Source organism: Xiphophorus hellerii, chromosome 13, assembly GCF_003331165.1.
Source record: "Xiphophorus hellerii strain 12219 chromosome 13, Xiphophorus_hellerii-4.1, whole genome shotgun sequence".
NCBI lineage: Eukaryota > Metazoa > Chordata > Actinopteri > Cyprinodontiformes > Poeciliidae > Xiphophorus > Xiphophorus hellerii.
The window spans coordinates 25,791,907-25,813,770 of NC_045684.1; the positions used below are offsets into that span (position 1 = coordinate 25,791,907).

Genomic DNA, 21,864 nt, shown 5'->3' on the forward strand with positions numbered 1-21,864 from the left:
ACTGTGTAAATTGTTACAAATGTAAAGTGCTAAAAAGATGTTATAGTTTTGTGTTATTTTCACCTGACAAAATTCTTTCTGGTATTCTTGTAACTAACAGCAAATACAAAAGTGTAGTTCATGTTTTTATTACTTCAAACTCTTGCTTTTTTCTGTTTATGCTTGGCTCACAACTGCAAGTAAACTGTAATGCTTTTTAAAACTTTTTCTTCTATTTAGGGGCCTTGGTTTAAAAGACAATATCAGTATAAATATTTCAACATGCAATGTGGACAATCTTAACACTATATGTATTCTCTCTGAAAGTTTAAAGAAATCACCTGAGCTTCAGACTCCATCTGGGGGTAGTGAGTTCCCCCTTTAGGGATGTTGTTCTGTCCTGCATGGAATCTTGGTATGGGCCAGTTGACCTGAGTCCCTTCACTGCAGAACAAGCTGTAAATAATAAAATGAATGTGGATAAATACCCATAAATGAGGAAATTATACTTAGTGTAACCTTGTCCATATCAGTGAGCAATACATTGTGTACACAATCAGGGGAACCGCCAGGAATCTTGGGCCCCCTGACAAAAGATTTAATTGGTAATTTTTTCCCTTAATTTATTAAATGCTAGTGAAATGGAGGCAAACAGTAGCCTGTAGCTAAGCTAACTAGGTGTAACCCGGGTGTAAATTTTAACCTTTATTTCCTCCTCCGATTTTCCAGTCTTTTAACCTTTTTATATCTCAAACTCCGCGATGCTTTTTTTTGTGGGCTCTAGTGTCCCTTTTTTCAAAGTAGGCTGACAGGAAAGGGGGAAAGACATGCGGTAAACGTCGAACCCGCGACAGCCGCGTCGAGGCCATGTTGCCTCTGAATGTGGGTCGCGCTAACCCCTCCGCCACCACGGCACGCCCTCAAACTCCGCGATGCTTTTAATAGAATGATTGGCGATTCTCGCGAGACTATTAATTAGCCAATTGCGATTGAGTATTGGGGTCACGTGTACCGCTGCAGCGTTACCTGCTAGGTATATTAGCTGGAGCGGGGAGGCATGAAGGTTAGAACATGTTGGCAGGAGCAGAGCTGCAGGAGCCAACTAGTGTGAGCCAGAAGGGAGATGGAAAAAATAAACCCCGGTAGGGTGAGATAAAACGGCGGAACTGGCCAGGTTGATGGCGAGCTAGAAGACCGGGCATAGAGCCAAAGAAAGAATTCACTCTTTTAGGGTGATCGAAGACTTCAGTTTCCTACCAGGATTTGAACCAAGCAAAGCATAATTATCTTGTTGAGAGCCCTAATTGATCCCAATTTGGGATGAATGGACTAACAGGTGTGGCCTCTCAATTGTGAAACTTTGGGAACAACTGATTGATTTAGTTTCCTTTGTTGTTGTGTTCTTTATTTATTTTTTCCCCTTATGTTTGTTAATGGCCATTTGGATGTTCCCAATGATATTGTAAATATGTATATACGTATATTATTCACATTGCAAATATAAACAACTTGCAACTTCAATTTCCAGCCTATCTGCTCTTTTTGAGTTGTATTTACTTATCTTCTGAGGAAAAAACTAGCCATTTACCTTATTGGTCAAAATCCAATTATATTGAATAGCAATATAGAATATTGTTATTCTTATAAATAAGCTTGTTTGTTAAGATCGGCAGGTTACCGATCTTTAAAAGGCCTATCCTGCCGAGTTTGATTTTGGCAGATACTAATTTTTTTGTCTGCAATGTCGCTAAATACAGAAAGAAAGTCGCTGAGCTGGCAACAGTGGGGTGAATATTGTTAACTGTAAACGTTCAGACATGACCTGGTGGGACTGTCTGTCAGTCAAACCTCTCACTGCAGAGCAGAAGAGGAGAGAGGCTGATTTTTAAACCTTTGCTGACAAAAATAATATCAGTGAATGAGATGGGCTTCACATGTAAGTATCGGTTGATCACGCTCCCCCAAAATTAAGGAAATCGGCACCCAGAAATCCATTGGCTCATAAATGTGTCCTATGTTATATACTGTATGGATAGGATATAATGTAAACAGCACTATCAGAGATGCAATAAGTTTATAGCAGGTGTGCGAATTATCTAATATTCTAACTGTTGATTCCAGTCGGTCCACATTATTAGCAGAGATAGAGGGCCCCAAAACCAAATTTTGCTTAGGGTCCCATGGAGGCTTGGGCTGGACCTGGCTCAGTGACGTGACACCCAATTTTTTTGTCTGGCTCCACTTTTTACAGTTTAAACTCATAAAAAGAACCACAGATATGCAATATATCTCAGATGGTTTCTGTGTACACAACATTTCAAATGTTCTAGTAATTGCAATGGATAGACATATTTTTAAAATTTTTAATTTAGGCTGGTGAAAAAGTCAATGACCCTCAGAGAAAGATGCCAGTCACAGATTGTCAGTTGTGTGCAGTCTGTGTAAATGTCTGTGTAAACGAACTAGCTGATGGGGAGCTCCCTAAAGTGGGGCGGGGGCCTTCTATTCCAGCACCTATGGTTGGATTTTTCGGGTTGAAGAAAGATTTTGAGTCCATCTTCAACCCGGATTGAAGATGGCAGCCTTCTAAACACAGCCAGTTTTTAGAAGACATTTTCTTCAAGCAGTGATACAGGAAAGTCTCCATCACATGCATCAAACTACTCCACTACATAGCTAGCTAGTAAAGGCCATAAATATTCATGTTTGAGAGGTTATTAACATTTTGGATTGACCGAGAGCACTGTAGTTGTTCAACAATAAAATTAATCTTCAAAACTACAACTTGGATAATATAATCACATATCTTTCTTTCTACAAGATGGAGCCATGATAACCTCAGTGATTTTCACTCTAGTACAGTGGTCTCAAACTGCATTCCTCAAGGTCCAGAGCCTTGTGCCCCTCAGCCTACACACTTGAATTAAATGGCGAAACTGCCTCACTAGCAATCAGTCAAGCTCAGCAAGCTAATGAGCTAGTATTAAAGCCAGGTGTGATCTAAAAGTTGCAGGACATCGGCCCATGAGAAATTAAGTTTGAGACCTCTGCTCTAACACTTTGCTTGTTTTTGTGTTTATTCGGCTCTTTGTTTCTTTTCTTTGTTCACTTTCACTACAGAGAAACTCCTAATTGTCAGACATTCCTCTCCAGGTATTTTCCTAAAGCTTTCATTGACTCAGTAAATTTTACTGAGATGATTTTATCAGAGACCCAAGGAGACATGTTCATGGACCTTTCTGTGAGCACATATGTGTGCAGACCAATATCTTTTGCACATATAACAAAAATAAACTATTTTTATTACTGCACCAGACAAGAGGGTCCTTAAAGCAGTGGGTCTGTAGGAGCAGGCCAGGAATAATCAAACTAAGAGTTAGAGTTTGAGAGGCAGTCATTCACACCTTCCACCAACTCATCCTTTCACTTTGACAGAACAAACCAACCATTCTCCTCTCTTCCAACACCGTTTCTAAACCCCCTCTGGCTCCGTCCTGATGCCCTATCCTTCCTGATGTTGTCATTTCATCACCCTGTTTAGTTGTTTATTTTATTCTTATTCTTATAATCACCTGAAGAACATTTACAGGCTTAAAGGACTAATATAGGAGCAAGACTTAGAGAAATTCCTGTTAGTTTATAAATTGTGCAGTACTTAGCAACCCAGAACAAGAATCAGACATGGAGAACCAACAGCAGGGTTTCCCCCAGTGTATTATAAGCCTGCCGGGGTGCCAAGCTTTACGTGCCCCCCAGCCAGGCTAAGTGTCATTTGTTTTTGTTTTTCTAAAATAAATAAATAAATAAATAAATTATAATTAAAATTTTTTTGTGGCTTCATATCAAAAGTTTACCTCAGCGCAGATCACTGATATAAGCTCACCTATATTTATATCATTTATATTAACCCCCTTTGAGGATCCATGTTTCATTATAGAATTCATGCTTGCACAGCTCAATGTGAACCACAAATGTTCACATTGAGCTGCGCTTAAATGCTCACAGGTGCTCATTTAGATGTCCACCTTGAGCGTGCGGTGAGAATACTTCTTTGTGAACAAAGCATTATGTGCGGCGTGTGCATTTACGTCTCAACATGTCGACTGTCTGCCCAGATAAAGTTTGAGATCCTGGTTAGTGGACCGGTGGTTCAGGGCATGGAGGAGCTTTTATGTTCGTTTCATTGTCACACAACACGCTGGTTTGTTTTTATTTTATTTTTTGTGTCGGCACAATGCATATCAAATGCTCTGCTTACTTAAAGTCAGGTAGAGTTGCCATGTGGCCATGTGGAGATCAGAACCATGTGGAGATCAGAACAAGACATCCTATGAAGCTCAGGCAAAAAACGCAGTCTTTGTGGCGATTATTAAAAACTCCGTAGACACAAAATGGAAGAGCTACTAAGGCCACATAAATTAAATCTACCGTTTGTCCCACTACATCCGGCTGCAGAGATGTGTAGTGCTATTGGTCTAGCTCATCATGCAGGGCCGGTCCAATCTTGTATGAGGCCTTGAGCAGAATTTGATTTAGGGGCCTCTCTTACTGCTAAGAACATCAGCACCACTAACAGCATTTCACCGTGGATTTGGTGATATCTGGGAGAGGGGACCTAGTTTAATTGGCCAAGAGGTCAATTATAATTGTAGTTTTCTAAGATGTATTTGTGAACAAACAGCTAAAACTCAAAGATTAAACAGACAGCAAAAAATTGTAGCTATGGTAACAAAACAATCTAAAGATTGAACATTTTAAAGTGTAGTTTTTCCTTTCATGTGCTTGTTTTTCTTTTATTGTGCTTGTGTTGTTTTTGTATTTCTTCTAATTCATTGAAAGCACTTCGAACTGCCTTGTTGCTGAAAAAGTACTATATAAATAAAACTTCTTCTCATTGCATATCACTTAACAGAGTGCCTAGCTTTTCTGCTAGAATCAGTGCTCCACATATTAAAAAAAAATACATATTTATATTTAATATAAATTTAAGTAACATTCCTTGTTTGTGTACACAAACTTAACCAGTAAAGCTTATTCTGATTCTGTCAGGACCCTGGATTATTTTGCCTTTTTTTTTCCTGTTACCTTTCCTACTTTTTTTGTTCTGTTGTGATTCACCTTTGTTCTATTTTTTTATTTTAATTATTTTTTTTAGTTGTTTTGTATTTATTTTGTTTTGACCTGCTGTGTTAAGATTTTCTTTATTCCTTTTAGATGTATGTTCTCCCTTTTTTCCCCCAATTTGTTTACTTCTCTATGCCATCTCTCTCCATCTCCCTTAGCCTGCCTTCTGCTTTCTCCTCATAGCTGCACCTTGTTTGTAATTAGTACCAATCCATTGTTCTACTAATCAGGCTCTCACCATTTAGCCTTCTCTCTTCACTGGTTGCTTCCATTTGACTCATGTTCCTGCCTCCTGTGTGTTCCTCCATGTTTTTTAAAGTTGCTTTTGGAATTTTTCACTATTTACCTCCTGGATTCCTGCTTGCATTTTGGTCCAATTTCAACACACATTATGACAGATTCTGAATATACAAGTTATTACAAGAACTAGGGGTTTGATTTATACAGAGCATAATAGCTGCTACATAATAAAGGAAAGGATGGCATGAATGTTGGCTCCTACCTGCGACGGTATCCAAATATAAGAAAGAGGACACAAAAGATTATGCAGGCCGTGCCAATATGAATCCCAATGACGACGCTGCCCAGAGAGGCTTCAGCATCCCTGCATTGACATAATCTTTTTCCACCTTTTGCAATTACAAATAAAAGAGAACAGTTATATTTTATATCTTGATTGATAAATCTGTTAAAAATGGTATTGAAAGGGGCTGTATTCTTGCGTTGAACACTCACCATTGATTTGGTCACTTATGCCTTGCCCTGCTAGTGACACCAGCCTCTTGGAGGAGTCACTCTCTCCATTTCCATTGTAGGCCACTAGTTTAATTTCATACACAGCTCTAGGTTCTGAAAGAAAGAGGGTCACATGAAGTTCCTTAACAGTGAGTGATTCTGTTAATGAAAGGGAAGATGCTACTCTGAGTTTATGCGTTTTTAATTCATCTAAATCAATTCCACATCCTAGAAAAATATGCCAGTATTTTGTTAATATCCTACTTTTATTGGTTTCTGTTGTGTTCACTATTATGATCCGATTTTTGATTTGTTTCCATGGTTTCTGTAATTCTTACCAGTATTTTACTATTTTACTTTTTCATGTCATTCCTTTTCATATTTTTCTTCAATTGTGTAAGTTTTCAGCTATGCATATGCAAACAGATCACCTTCCTGTTATTACAGTGCATTTCTTGTTGATTATATATCTTGTCAGTGACAGCAGGCAAGAGTGATTCATGAGGTGTCTATTCTTTCTATAGAAAGCATAGAAAGCATAGCAAAGGCAGGATTTTGCTCATTTTCTAATTTATGTATATATTTATTTAACTTTTGTTTTTTTTTACTTTATTCATTCTACTTTGAAGATTACAAAACCTTAACACTGTCAATGTCTGGGATTATTCATTTTTTTAATATAATATTGTGATATTTAATTTTGTGTTAAAGATCCTCTATGTATTTTAATATTATTTGTTTGAAATAAAGTAAAAAAAAAAAAAGGTTTAACAGGCGCAATGACGTATCAGCACATTCGATCGTAATTCGCAGATTTATGATCGACCCGCTGGACCCCACTCGTGATAGGGATTGCAATTGTTTCCCATCAACGAGGAATTCCCAGTAAGCGCGGGTCACAAGCTCGCGTTGATTAAGTCCCTGACCTTTGTACACACCGCCCGTCGGTGTGTACAAAGCAAAGGAGACCTGCTGCTGCTGTGTGTTAGAATCATGGCAGCAAACCAACAAAACGCAAAGAACTTTGCATAGTTGTTCCCTCAAACTAACCGACTGAGTTGAGTAATGCTGTTGGATGCAGGTAATGTTAGCTAAAAGATGACTAGCTAATGTCAAAACAGCACGTTAAGATTAACAAGTAGCCTGTAAGCCACTGGTATATCTTCAAAAGTGGGTAGTACTTGTTACATTCACTTGAGTAACCTTTTTGGAAAAAAGGTACTTATAAGAGTAGTTCTACTGCACTGTACCTTTTTCTTTTACTTGAGTAATATTATTATTGCTAGGTGGATTCATTTTGCCCCCCCAAAATAAGCCGATGCCCCAACCTGTTAAACGTGTCTGGAGCTGGGGCTGCAACTTGGGACTTTTGCATGTAGAAAAAATGCAATTAATTGTGTTAATGGCCCAAAAACAAACAAACAAAAAAATAAAACACATTATGTTAGTTTAATATAGTCTAGCTTAAGATAGAATGATACATGGATAGGCTACTTGTTCTGATGTTCTGCATTGTGAATGCGCTCCTGTTCATGGAAACGCCAAGATTGTCTCGTTATCATGAGTCAGATGAGGTAAATTAATGGCTCCAGAAAAGAAAAAGAAAAAATCAAGTAAAACATTTATACTTGTATGCAGTATTGAGTTTGGAAAAAAAGCACAATTATTATAAACTTACTTTTTCTAAATTAATCCAGCTCAAGTAAAGTGAGTTGGAGAGACTTGTCAACTACCACTTCCAAGTACTTACTAAAAAGTGAGCGTTGATAGCATTTAGATGAAAACTGATTTTCATAGTAAGTCAACTTACTATTTTTAATTAAATAAAATTTGGCATTTACAGTGTAGTGGGGGCTAAAAAAGTGACACACTGATGTATAAATCCGCTGATAGTTTAAGTATGAAATCCTCAAGAAGATCAAGATGCTTTTTTTCTGACATGAATATTTCAAAAGTCTGCTTTCACAAAATAGCAGAACTAAATATTAAGAACTAAAATTCTTAATATTGTAGCTATTTCTACTGTTTCAAAAGTTACACATTGTACAGCTCTGATTGCAAGTCGTCCTATACACACAAAGCGGTAATACTGTTGGTACTGGAATGAAAAGTACACACTGCATTCCTCATGCAAGCTCTCAAAAGGAGGGGGTGACAGTTTTAAATTTGACTGTTGCTCCTTAAAAATACTGTCTTTGCAGCAACATATGCATTAGCACAAGATCCTATCCTTAAACACACACACACACAAAAAGTATGAATACATATCGTCACAAAGTCTTACCAAGGTTTGATATGATGTGAGCACTGGCATGAAAAGGCAGTTTAATTGGCTCATGGTAGTCAGTGAGGGGGATTCTGCGAAATGTCAATTTGAAGCCCTCAACTTTGCCCGGCTTAGCAGGTAGCTCCCAGAGGACTTGCACAGTGGTGGAGTTAAGTACCTTGGTAAAGCAGATGGGTGGGGTTGGGACTGGATCAAGGTGAAATGGAGGTAAACAGAACAGCATTTGAAAGTTTGAGAAGAACCAAAATCACAAATTGTCCTTGATAACATGTTTATTGCAACAGTGGAAAAAGCATGTAAAAATATATTCAGATTTTGAAATGAACACAAGCCTTAAAAGACATATTTAGAAACTGAATATTATTATTTATAATATTTATCTTTTATTTTTTTTATTTATTTTTTATCAAACAGATCCTTTCTCTATCAGTTTTTATATGACAATAGATAAAAGTATTAAAAAGAATAATCTAATTAGTTGAAAATCTCACTTGCTGCCGCAAAATTGTGGAATGATTTACTTTGACATATCAGAGAGACTGAGGCTGCGTTCACACTGCAGCCTGAAGTGACCCAATTCCAATTTTTTGTCAAATCGGATTTTTTTGCCATGGCCATTCACACTTCTAAATATATGCGACTTGTATGTGATCTCCTGTGTGAATGGGCAAATGACCTGAAAGTGTCCCACAGTAGAGAGCGCAATAAGGTCAGCATTCTCAGTGTTTTGCTAACCGCCATAAAAAGAAGTGCTTAGTGTTTGCGGAAGTAAACGTGGATGCTAACGGTGGAGCATATCTTACACATTTGAAGTTGTTGTCTGACCGGAGCCAGCATATTAACAACTTAATCCTCATTATAGTCCGTCATGTTTGATGTTTAAAGATGACGGACTATAAACATGTTTAATTTTTTTGAGGCAATGATTTTCAATCATTTTTGAAAGAAAGGTGACAATTAAATTTTAAAGCGAGGTGTGGGTTAGACCTTTGTGCTTATTTGTACAATTTTGAATATCTAAGAGATCATATAAAGTAGTAAAGCATATAACTGATCAAAAAATAATTTTGATGAATATTCAAAATGTTTGACAAATACTTTCTTAAAGGACAGACTTTTAAAAGAAACTACTTCAGTTTCTTTTATCTGTATGGCTGCCAGTAGGCTGCTTTCCTATATCATGGAAATGCATGGGTCTGTGTATTGTCAGGACATACATATTTTAGTGTTAATATGGACTATCCATATTAACACTAAAATAAAATATGGTCCCTGCCAGGTTTTCAAATATGTTAAGATGAAACAAGATGAGCACCACCAGACAAACACAATCATTTCTTAGTAGTCTAATTATGGCATAGAGGAAAATTTCTCTCAACATTAAAGCAACATTATAGCTACTCATTTTATAAACTTCTCTCAAGTTAATACATTTTACAGCATTTTATCCATCCTCATTGTTTTTACACTGATAAAAATATTCTGCTCTATCTACTTAAAACCGAATGCTTAATGTTCAGGACATCTCCAAATCTTACTCCATTTCTGCTCAAGCAAACCTGCAACCTGAAGAGAAAGTTTTGAACATTTGTACAACTGATTTCTGTGTTGAAAAACCAAATGCTCTGATGACCAGAGGTAGGGACTTGAATCACATAACTTGGAGTCAGACTCGAGTCATTAATATTAAAACTTTAGACTTGACTTGAAAAAATGTTCAGAGACTTGAACTTTGGCACCAATAACTTGGGACTTGAATTGGACTTGAACCCGTTCACTGGAAAAGCCTTGATATTTTACCCAAAAGCTTAAAACACATTACTTTTGAAGTGGACCCCATTAATTAATTTCACTCATTAATCATTAACAGACCTAGACCGTCCCTCTGTTTTTCCACACTCTGTGTGTATGTGGGTGTAAGCTGCAGCACAGCCAATCAAATTAACAAGATTTAAAATAATAATTAAAAAAAACAAACAAAAAAAACCACTTTGTAGGTGGGGTCAGGGAAACGCTCAAAGCAGATATGCTCCCACGAGTAATTTCTTTTGGGTACATCAATTATGAAGTATGCAACAAAAACGGAATGCAACATGTAAAACCTGCAAGAAGATCTCAGATGGAGTTGCAACAACTTCCAACTTTGTTCGACATTTGAAGTTGCACATAGAATGGTAGGTGGTACTTTTCTTTTGCGATGAGATAGTTGACTTCATCTAACTTCGTGTGATTAGCAACACAAACAACAACTTATCAAGTTATTTTAGGTTGCACAACATAACTTCATTTGTTTTCATATCTTGCTTTTTTTTAGCACATAGGTTTATATGTGACAGTGGTGATTGGCCATCAAGGTATCCCACAATGCATTGTACAACCATCAGCAGGAACTGATTAAACCACTTTTTAATTTGTCATAAATATTTGTTTTAAGATGTTTAAGGCGAAAGCGTAGACTCCAAAGCTTCTATTATGCAGTCTACTTTCAGAGCAGTATTGGGTAGTTTCATGCATTTACAATTAAACTGCACCATGAGTTGTATGCTTATTTTCATGGCATAGTCTCGTGAAAACAACAAAGTATTACTGCTTTCTATGTTTCCGTCAAAGTTTGAGCAGAGGAACAAATAAAAAGCAGGCAGAAGCCCAGAACTGTTTCGATCAAGTATTATATTTTAAAAACATGATTTTTTTGTGAGGCAATGATTTTGCAAAAAAATTTTAAGTGAAGTGAACTAATTAGATTTTATAGTACACTTACTAATTTAATTTAGCAAAGTTTAGTTTTGTTTAATCTACTTAACAAATTGTCTTCACTTCACTTGGATTTTATGTCTCATATAAAGAAATGAGTAAGTACCTTAACAAAGAACAACCTTTCTCGATTATCATAGATAAATTATGCAAATAGATGAGTTAATTTTTTTAAGTAAATGGAGCAGAAATTTTTTACAGGTGTACCATCAGTATGACTTACAATATAACTTCATCAAGGCTCCTTGTTCTTACCACTGCCAAGTGTTGTTTTAATAACACTGTTGGACTGCTGGCTTGCCCCCAAGGAAGAGTAGGCTTTCAGGTAGAGAGAGTAGGTTGTGCTAGGTTCCAGGTTGGTTACATCGTGCTGAAAAGTGTCCTTACTTATGGCCTCCTGCAGTTCCATATGATCAGGTTCTAAATAAAAATTATAAAGTTGCAGATTTGCAAACATGCTCCTATTTAGACTCAGGCTTCACAAATTTTGCATTTGCACTCACCGCCCAGTTTGCGGATATGTAAAACATATCCGATGATGCTATCAGCGATGCTGATGGGCGGAGGACTCCATGTCATTTGCAGGGTGTTGATGGACAAAACACTCGCCATGAGGCCTTGGGGGGCAGCAGGCAGATCTTTCGCTTGGGCTACAGCTAGACGAGCACTTGCCTGGTTAGTACCAGCACTATTCTCTGCGATGCACTGGTAGATAGCCTCATCATCTGAGCTTATACGAGTCAGAGCTAAAGTACTGCAAAACAACATACATGCAATTATTTCTGTACAGCATAGTACATAATGCTGTACTGTGCATTATGAACTATAGCAACAATATTTGACTATTTTGACTATATATACAGTATGTATATATACTGTATATACAGTATATATCCAATGCAAAGATTCATAAAACTACTAAAACCTGAATAAAACCGTAAGTAATGAGACATCAGCCACCGTCTCCTTACCTGTTGTTATTTGTCAGCTTGACAGTTTGTCCTGGCATCAAGACTTTGCCATTCTTAAGCCAAATTAGGTGGGGATCAGGGACACCCTGAGCAACACAGGTAAATACAGCACTGCCCCCTGCTGGTCTGGACACTGACTGTGGCCATTGCAGGAACTCAGGTGGAGCTTAAGAGGAGTAGTGGAGAGAAAGGGAGAAAGCTTTCACCAGATGCAGACAATAAAAATAAAGTAAATATCAGTATGTGTCAGTAAGGTGGCATTTATTAGTTGACTAACTGTAAAGAGTAATGGTACTGAATGTGTTTGGATTTTGAATTTTATGAGAAGGCCTGTTGCTATTCTGTTGAACCTCTTCTTTTGCTTGCAGCGTTTGTAAATTCTAAACAGTGATAAGAGAATTAAAGCAAAAGAATCAGAGGAAAAAATGAAGCCTGAATAAACCGCTAAACGTGTGAGTTTGGTATTTGTTGTTGGAAATATAAGTTTGTCTACTCATATTTCAGATATGAGTAGACATGTTGCAAAGAGCGGAAAGGAAAAAAGTCTTTACACCAGTGGTGCCCAAAGTTGGTATCTTGCATGTTTTAGTTCTCTCCCTGGTTTAACACACCTGGATCAAATGATCACTCGTTAGATGGCCTAAGAAGAACATTGACATGCTGAAAAGGTTGTTACTACCACCAGGGAGAGAACTAACACATGCAAGATGCCGGCCCTCGAGGACTAACTTTGGGCACCCCTGCCTTACACACTCAAGTTTGACAGTGGTTTTATTTGTATTTATTTAAGCTGAAGTGCTACAGCCCATGGTCTTTGCAGTTGATAGAGTCTTTGCAATTCTTCTGTTATTAGCTGTATCATCAGCTGTGTCATCTCTGATGAAGACGGAAGTATACTGTCAAAATATGTCAGGTATGTCAAAGAGACATAGGAAATAACTGTCTAGTGACAAAAGAATTGTCAAAACTGTAGCATACATAAACACAATGAATGCTTGGCTGCCACAACATCCTTAACTCAGAGACCCCAGCTTCTCTGTGTGTTTCTGAGAGCACCCTGCAAATATTACAAACAGAATTAACTCAAAATGTCTGGTACCAGTTCTTTCAACCAGTACCATTTCTGGTAAACAAATGTGGGTGTTTTATATAATCCAAAATAACAGGTTACATAAAAACAGTTTGAGAACTCTGTCTCCAAAATTCAAGGGGATTTTTTTGCTTTATCAATCATTCCCAGTCCCATCATGCAGCCTGGATTAACAGCAAAATTAAATTTATACTAATACAACCCAATTTTTGCTCAGTGTGTTTTTACAAATTGCCACTCCCTGCAGGAGTCGAATCCAAGAATTTTTCTGATTTCATTAACTCATTAATTAGTAATTTTAATATTCATATAAATAATATATGTTACAAATGCTGACCAAAATCTTCTGTACACTGAGTTCACGAAACAGACTAAACCTCTTTTCTATATCCCTAGCACTGTTACCTGGTGAAAAAAATATAAATTTAAGTATATTTTAAATATGTTGGGGTTTTTTAAAATACATTTTTAGTATGCTATCAGGTGGATATACTTCTTATGTGTATCAGGAAAGCCAAGAATATTTTAAAAGACTCCTCACACCCTTTCACAATTTGTTCCAACTGCTACCATCTGGCTACAGATACAGGAGCATTAAAGCAAAGACAAACACACTGATACCTGGATACCTGTTTTTTTTATTGTGCTAATTTCACATGTTGTCTGTAAAGTTTTAATTTATTAGCAATTTGTACAATTCTGTGATAGTATATGTACTTGTGAAAAATGTAAATATATTGAATACACAATGTAATATGTTTCACCTCGAAAGTGTGTTGTAATTGATCCTTCTGTGTCCTGGTAGCCTGATATGTTTGCAGTACTGTAGCGTGTATGAAGCATGTAATGCACAAAGTGGCAAAGCAGAATAATAACAGACATTGATAAGTAGCTAAAAACTGTAAACTCTGTTTACAGCCCAGCTGTCCTTATTTCACCACTGGGATGTGATCCATCTTCCTGTTGAAGACCAGAGCTCTTTTGTCCTACAACCTTTCTATCTGGTTGTCTTGACTGCACAACCTCCTCCCTTCCTGCATAATTCCTCTCTTAGGGTCAAGGGTCAGAGGTTACAGGTCAATTTAACCCATATTCTTTTCTCCCTGCCACTGTGCCTTGCTTTGAACATCTAGATATTGACCTCCTTTTCTTCTGTCCATCTGTTTGGCTTTTCCTCTGACCCATGACTGTGAACATCCACTCAATGACTGAATAAATACTCACACTATGGTGAACTTTGCAAACACCAACCGTTTCATTAACTCATTAATGAAACGGTTGGTGAAATGATTGTCCCTAAACTTCTCTATCTGAATAAAATCAAGCATTTCCCCTGACTGTGTCATATCTACATCCATCTTCTTACACCCTTGTCCCTACTGGGGTCGGGAGGTGCTGGTGCCTATCTCCAGCTAACATACAGGGCGAGAGGCAGGGTACACCCTGGACAGGTCGCCAGTCTGTCTCAGGGCAACACAGAGACACACAACCATTCACACACACACTCACACCTAGGGAGAATTTAGAATTTAGAGAGACCAATTAACCTAACAGTCATGTTTTTGGACTGTGGGAGGAAGCTGGAGTACCCGGAGAGAACCCACGCATGCAGAAAGACCCCGGGCCGGGAATCGAACCCAGAACCTTCTTGCTGCAAGGCAACAGTTCTACCAACTGCGCCACTGTGCAGCCCGTCATATCTACATATATGCACATTTTAGTCTCACACTGCTGTGTATATTACAAACAAAATATAAAAAGAATTAAAGAAGTTCAATAGTTAGAACCTCTTGCTGTGTGGTCAAAGCAGAATATTTATAATAGTATCATAAAGTTACCTGTAGTATGTTACATTATTCCTCAATGAAGTTATCCACAGTGTCACCTCCAATATGTTGTATTTAGCATGTTCTTATGTGATAGAAATAAATTACATTGATAAGAAATCTAATTAACATTAGATTGATTATTAGATTGTTTCATTAAGTTCGAGATGTACCTAGGGCATCCATCACTGGAATAAAACTCAGAGCTGATCAGATAAGAACTCACCCCCACTACAAAAGTAAGACCTGAATCCCAAAGCCTTGACTTTGGAGTCAACCTCCAACTGAAACACAAGAGCTCTGAACTTTTTTCTTCTAACCTGCTGGCCAGGAAGAAGATTTGTCTCAAAATCTTCAAAGTGTTTATTGGAGAACTTCTAGAAATCGTTTTGCATACCCCACATTTCTGCATTCCGTGGGTTATGCAGAAACGTACCCCAAGGGTGCAAGTCTCTTGACGCGTCTACATGCAGAGGCCTGCTGTGACAACCTCTCCATTCCTTGATGAGAAGGTTCCCTGGTATTTTCCAACCCAAAGTACCAGAGGTTCTGCTGAGAAACTCCATTTGGGATGCCAGCCCTCACATCTGCCTGAATAGAATGAGTTTTTTTGTTGTTCATACATTTTTGGATTTTTGGACATTGCTTTGACCCGACTGACAATTGACTCAAAGTGAGGCCGTTCTATTGTTTTAAACTAAGACTATTGGAAAATGCTTTTCTGTTGCATGCTTGCTTAATATTTCACTGATTATATGTTTCAATATTCTTATGTTATATTGTATTGCTCTGGCATTTTAAGTCTGCCACATGTTAGAGATTGTCAGGTTCCAGAACAACTGAATTCAGTGCTGCTAAAATTCATTGGCTTTGTCTCGGCCAATCTCTTCTCCATTTCTCCCTTGTGTTTTCCTCTTCACTTCTTTCCTTGATTTCCAGTTCATATCTATTTTGCGGGTGTACAGAGCTTGAACCCAGATTTCTTTTCAAGACTAGCCTGAGCACATGGTTGAATTTTACAACTTTATTTGTACAGTGACCTAACCTCCTGCCCTTTTGGTTTGACCTTCCTCCTCCTTTGGCAGAGGGAGGAGGTTACTATGTTCTACAACATTGTGGATTGTTGTATTTGTGATTCTACAAATCTGTTTTTTTCCTTTGTTAATTAGTTTTGAAGTTATTTTTCAACATTTTGTCGTAGTTTATTCATTAATCTGATTCAATTCTCATTTTATTATTGAAAATACATATTTATTTTTTGTCTTTTCATTAGTAGCTAGATTGCATGCCGATAGTTAAAGAAATATGTTATTCACAGAATATTTCAACTGTAAAGTTGGGCTATTTTGTTAATAAATTCTCAGACTTGATCAGACATCAGTGTGTCGATGATCATTCCCTGTTGTGTGAAGAGTTTCTTCTGCCGGTGGTCTGAATTCATTCCTTTAGGAGAGACTGAGTTTGACTTACAACTCCAGAGTTGGTGAAGTTGGTGCCCTGATTAAACTAAAAAATGTAATTTTTACTTTATCAATACTTTTTTTTTACTTTGATCAATAATCAATTATTAATTACAATTATTAATAATTACATAAGACAAACATTGATGCAAGTTCTGATTCCCAACAATTTTGATGCCACCTTGTGAAGCTGGTTCAATAGTTTGGTTTCCATCAGGCCCAGCCCAAGGAATAAGCAAACTAAGCAGCCGCTTAGGGCCCCCTCAGTGGAGCTGATTTTTTTTTTTTTTTTTTTAGGAACGACTTCTATGTCATTATAATAACAAAAACACACAATTTCATCATGAAGTGATTTGTTTTTACAATAATATATATTTGATGATGTATGTAGAAATCTTTATTTTATGGACAAAAAGAAAAGAAATTGCTCTTGGGGGCCCCCTGGTGGCCGCGGTAAGTCATGCATGCTTCGCTGGTGCGCATCCAAATGTCCAAAGCTCCGGTAGAAGATAAGTAAGCAAAGTAATGTCTCGAAAAAGGACTTATCCTTCAGGGAGAAAGAAAAGAGGAAGAATAGAAAAAAGCCAAGATAAAGGTATGTTTTAATATGTCTTGGTAATGTAATGTTTATAAAAAAGATTTGTGAAGCTGCTAATAGAAAATTGGCTTTATAGCTACCTTGAATGGTTCAGTTCAACAGCCAAACATTTCTGCTAGCATATTTGTGTGAAGCTAAGTTTTAACTTGAAATGAGTTGATTCTCCTGCTTGGCTCTGTATATTTCTGAGATTTTTTAGCTTCATATCAAACGGCGTGTTTGATAACGTTTGATAAGAATAATTAAAACTTCTCAATGTTTGACATTGTCTAGCAAATAGTTTTACATCAGGCTACATGTCTACTGCATTAATATATCAATGAGCTGTTCTAAGCTGTAGTTGGTAATATGTTGTTTGCTGCTCATCATTTATGTGGTTAAAACAAATAATATTTTTACATCAACTTATAAGGTATGTGAAACTTCTGTTAAAATCATTTGAAGGCTCAGAATCAACCCGGTACCGGTCTACATTCTCAGGGGAGAAAAACTCACCTGGTGTAAATTACATTTTTAGTTATTGGAGTTACTCTTAAGAGAAATTAATTTAATCACAGAATGACATGAATATGTGTGTAGGGCAGAACCGATTGCAGTTTTCTGGCTAAACCCAGAAAACCTGCCGATCTTCAAAACTAACCTGCCGAGTATTAAAGATCGGCAGGTTACTGTTCTTTAAAAGGCCTATCCTGCCGAGTTTGATTTTGGCAGATACTAATTTTTTTGTCTGAAATGTCGCTAAATATAGCAAGAAAGCCGCTGAGCTGGCAACAGTGGGGTGAATATTGTTAACTGTAAACGTTCAGACATGACCTGGTGGGACTGTCTGTCAGTCAAACCTCTCACTGCAGAGCAGAAGAGGAGAGAGGCTGATTTTTAAACCTTTGCTGACAAAAATAAGAGCAGTGGATAAGATGGGCTTCACATGTAAGTATTGGCCGATTGCGATACCCCAAAATTAAGGAAATGGGCACCCAGAAATCCACTGGCTCATAAATGTATCCTATATTGTATATGCATAGGATATAATGTAAACAGCACTATCAGAGATCCAATAAGTTTATAGCAGGTGTGCCAATGATTTAATATTCTAACTGTTGATTCCAGTCGGTCCACATTATTAGCAGAAATAGAGGGCCCCAAAACCAAATTTTGCTTAGGGCCCCAAGAAGGCTTGGGCCGGCCCTGGTTTCCAGAATTCTGATTCCAACATCTTCATGGTGGTCTCACCTTGTACCACCAGGCGTCCCAGTGCTGTGCGTCTCATTCTGGTACCAGGCCGATTGGCAGCACACACATAAACACCAGAGTGCTGGAGGGTCACATCTGAGATCATCAGGTTGCCCGTCCCGAGTACCTGTATACCCTCCACTCCAATAGAACGTCCATCTGACAGATACACACACACAGAGCGAAAGAAATGCTGTGTGAAACTACATTTTAAAAAAAAGTGTTACTTAGCAGAATTCCTTCTTATGAATTCTGTCTGAGAAATCCCAAGGTACCTAGCCTGCTCCAAGAAACGATGGGCCGAGGGTTTCCTGTGGCGATGCACTCCAAAATGGCAGTCTGATGGACAGTGATGGTAAGATTCTGGGGCCCAGACAGGATGACTGGCTCCTTATAGATTCTAGGAGCTCCACCTTATGTTATTAGTTAGCAAAATAAACAAACATATATGAGTTAAGATAAAACACTGACACACAGTTGTATACTATGTAGTGAATATGAATGAGCTGGCAATATTGCAGTTATAGAATTGACAAGTTATCAATGGATTGTGACTGATGCACTCCACTGGGGTTATAATCCAGAATGTCAAACAAGTTTGATGTTCCAAATTGGATAAGTTTCCTGGTCAAAAGTTTCAAGAAAGAAATCATTAACAAAACCTGAACCCCTGGGTTTCCTGATCTGCAAACGAGTAAAACATTATCAGTAGATAATATATCAGAAAGAAAATCAGAGTAAATAGAAAAAATAAGTGCTTTTTCTTCAAGTTAATAACTCATTTGCATAATTATTGTCTGAGTGTCAAGGTAAGAACCAACAGGTATACTTTCACAAGCATTATTGCATTATTCCTTTCGCCATGATTCACTAGATCTATCTATCCACTATATCGATAGATAGATAAATAGATAGACAGACAGACAGACAGACAGACAGACAGACAGACAGACAGGCAGATAGATAGGTAGGTATCTACCTACCTATCACAAGCGTTGTGTACATACCTGTAACATTGAGTGTGGCCTCATGACTGTAACGAGTGTTTGCAATATTGGTGGCCACACAGCGAAAAATCCCTGTGTCTGCCCTCCTTACACCTGTTACTTGTAGGATACCCATTGGAAGAAGAGTGTACCTGGAGAGGAAGCCAAAAGATATAACAAACTGTTAATATCACTACTTCCAATTCAGAAACGTGAAAATAAAACTCTTGTAAGTTAATGCTGTTCTTTTTAAAAGCATGTGATGAGAATCTGCCTATTCACATGTGAATCAAATCAGATATACATTTACATACACTAAATCAGTGTTTCTCAACCTTTTTTGAGCCAGCACCCCTCTGTCCATTATCCAGGTCCCTCACCGCCCCCCATCAAAGAATTTGTAGGCTACTTTGCCTACTTTGTATATACTTTGAATAGTATTGTATTATTAATATTACCGTACTATCACTATTGTCGATGTTTTGAGTTTTAAGGTTGTTTCTGTATTTATAATCAAAAATAATTTCCAAGAGAACAAAAAAGCCATGTGAACAGAAATTATTTTTACAGGCATTTACAAAAAATGCAATGGATATTCAACTTAAAATTGGTAGGCCAAACAGCAGCCAATCAGAGAAGAAAAAAATATTCTTGTTCTGGGCCATTTTTGTTGTTAAATTTTTCACAACATAACCAGATAAAAGATGTACAACAATGCCAGTTTAAAGTTTAAACTATTTGCAAAAAGACTTATTGTTTTATTGTTGCTGTGCAACATTAAAACATGGGTAGAACTGCAACTATATAATCATAACTTTGCATTTAATGTGCAAACCAGAACTCTCATTGAAAAAACATAAATTCCAGATCCTTTCAATGCCATACAAATATGGGACAGAAACATGGATTATATCTTTATATAGACCTGACTATTGATTTATAGATTAATAATTTTACTGGACAGAAATTACAAAGACAAAAGTTGGCTCTTAATCAAATCCTAATGAGTCAGATTGAAAGTGTTATGGAGTCACTGAACAGCCTCATGATATAAACACTGTCATGAAAAATAATATTGAAGAAATAAATATATCAAATTTAATTAAAAACATAAAAAAGCTCCTTATTACTGTTATCGTCTGTAAGATATATTTCTTCTTAGTACTAGATGTGGTCTCAACAAACTCATGGCACTTTAACAATATTATTTTACCTTTTATTTGAAAACAATGACCGTTTATTCTTGTCATGTAGTCCTCTGTGTTAATTATTGCTCGAAAGGTCTTGCCATACCAGTTTATTTCTTTGTATTTACTTTAGATTTTTAGATTATTCTTGCATTTTGTTCTTCATTCGTTTCCATTTAGTTTTCTTTGATTACTATTATCCTCTCTTGGTTTATTGTTATGTCCGCTTTAGTTTCTTTCCTGTTGCTAGTTTTATTTTATCGTTTGTATTGTCGCTCACCACCAGTAATCTTCACTCATCACGCCATTCACCTGCTGCGCGGCTTAATCATGTGTTTCACCTAATTTGCCACTCATATTAATTTTGCACTGTCCACCGCCGGATTCTCTGATCCTGAGTCACATCTAGTTCGTTGCTCCGTTCTAGGTCCCGGTTCTCCTGTTTCAGAGTTTTGCGCATCGTTTCTTTCTTTCTTCGTTTTCGTGCATCGTTTCTTTCTTTCTTTCTTTTTTTTTTTTTTTACCCCCTACGGTGCGGAGCGGTCGGGGAAGCGTATCGATGGAGAAAAACAGCGGAAAAAAATAACGGAAAAAATCAGTTGTTTTAAAACAACGGATTTTAAATACCGGAAATAATCTCCCGGTATTTTGAAGATTAAAGTTCAAAATTGCTGTGGTACTACCGTTTCATACCGGATCACTTTCAGCACCGATGTTAACTATATAAAATGAACGCTCTCTTTATTTAAATTGGTTATTTTTTCTGAGGGATACACGATGAGGGTAATGTGATTTTACTCTTTACATGTTTATAAGAGCGATATTCCGTTGTCCTTCCATGGCAGCGTGCAGCATCCAGAAGATCAACAAAACATTTTTAATATAAGTTGCTGCTTTGACATGACTACAGCACTGCCAAAAACCCTCAATGAAACATAAAATATTTTAAAATCAAACACCAGACAAGTGAATCACAGCACCGTCATCAGCCGATGTAAAGCTGAACTGACGCGGTGAAGCTACCAAAGCAGGAGAGCGGAGCTGCGCCAATAAGCTAACAGAAACACTGAAGCGAAGAAAAGCTACCATCGATACAGTTGCAGCCAAGCATGTTTTAATGTTACACAACACCGTTTTAACAAGTTGCTCAAAGTCTAAACTGGTATTGTTGTCCATATAAGGTGTAAACTAGTTTACCTTCGAGCAAACGCCCCCCAAAGGAATCTCAGCGCCCCCCCTTTGTAAACACATCCGCCAGCGCCCCCTGCCGTCCTCTGAACGCCCCCCGGGGCGTCGGTACCGCCCCCGTTGAGAAATGCTAGTTTAGTATTTTTGTTAGCAGCTAAAACTAGCCAAGCAGGTGTAGCACAAGGTGTCGGATGGTTAACCGAACATTAAAACTGTCAGAAAAATCTGAAAGCCATTTGAGTTAATATTATTTAGCTAACTCAAAGCTGCGTTTTCTTGAAGTTTTTGGCTTTAGATGGCATAATGGGGAGAGTGGCTGTGCTGGACCTGTGGCTTGATCTTTGCGATCAAAGCTAAGCCAAAATATTTCTGTCTCTCTATATACACTAAATAATGACATATTGGCTGCCTTTTTTTTCTTCCTCAGTCATGTTGGTGACTGAAGGGTG

The 21,864-nt window shown here is 37.5% G+C and overlaps 1 protein-coding gene and 1 long non-coding RNA gene across 3 annotated transcripts in view; one reads left to right on the top strand and one right to left on the bottom strand.

Annotated features, from left to right (window-relative positions):
* The window catches only part of LOC116731892 (uncharacterized), a 187,411-nt gene that overhangs the window by 49,444 nt on the left and 116,103 nt on the right, over positions 1–21,864 (top strand). The gene's annotated exons all lie outside the window — the stretch shown is intronic.
* The window catches only part of LOC116731869 (immunoglobulin superfamily DCC subclass member 3), a 37,136-nt gene that overhangs the window by 3,442 nt on the left and 11,830 nt on the right, over positions 1–21,864 (bottom strand). The window contains exons 5-14 of one of the 2 annotated variants that reach the window (XM_032581752.1): positions 19,062–19,192; positions 18,330–18,467; positions 18,055–18,213; positions 11,851–12,016; positions 11,383–11,633; positions 11,135–11,299; positions 8,123–8,311; positions 5,839–5,952; positions 5,606–5,732; positions 321–435 (exon numbers count right to left, since the gene is read on the bottom strand). In XM_032581752.1, the coding sequence (XP_032437643.1) occupies positions 321–435; positions 5,606–5,732; positions 5,839–5,952; positions 8,123–8,311; positions 11,135–11,299; positions 11,383–11,633; positions 11,851–12,016; positions 18,055–18,213; positions 18,330–18,467; positions 19,062–19,192 (1,555 nt within the window). Of the gene's footprint in view, positions 1–320; positions 436–5,605; positions 5,733–5,838; positions 5,953–8,122; positions 8,312–11,134; positions 11,300–11,382; positions 11,634–11,850; positions 12,017–18,054; positions 18,214–18,329; positions 18,468–19,061; positions 19,193–21,864 lie in introns of those variants that run through there. The other variant, XR_004341644.1, reaches the window with a different exon arrangement.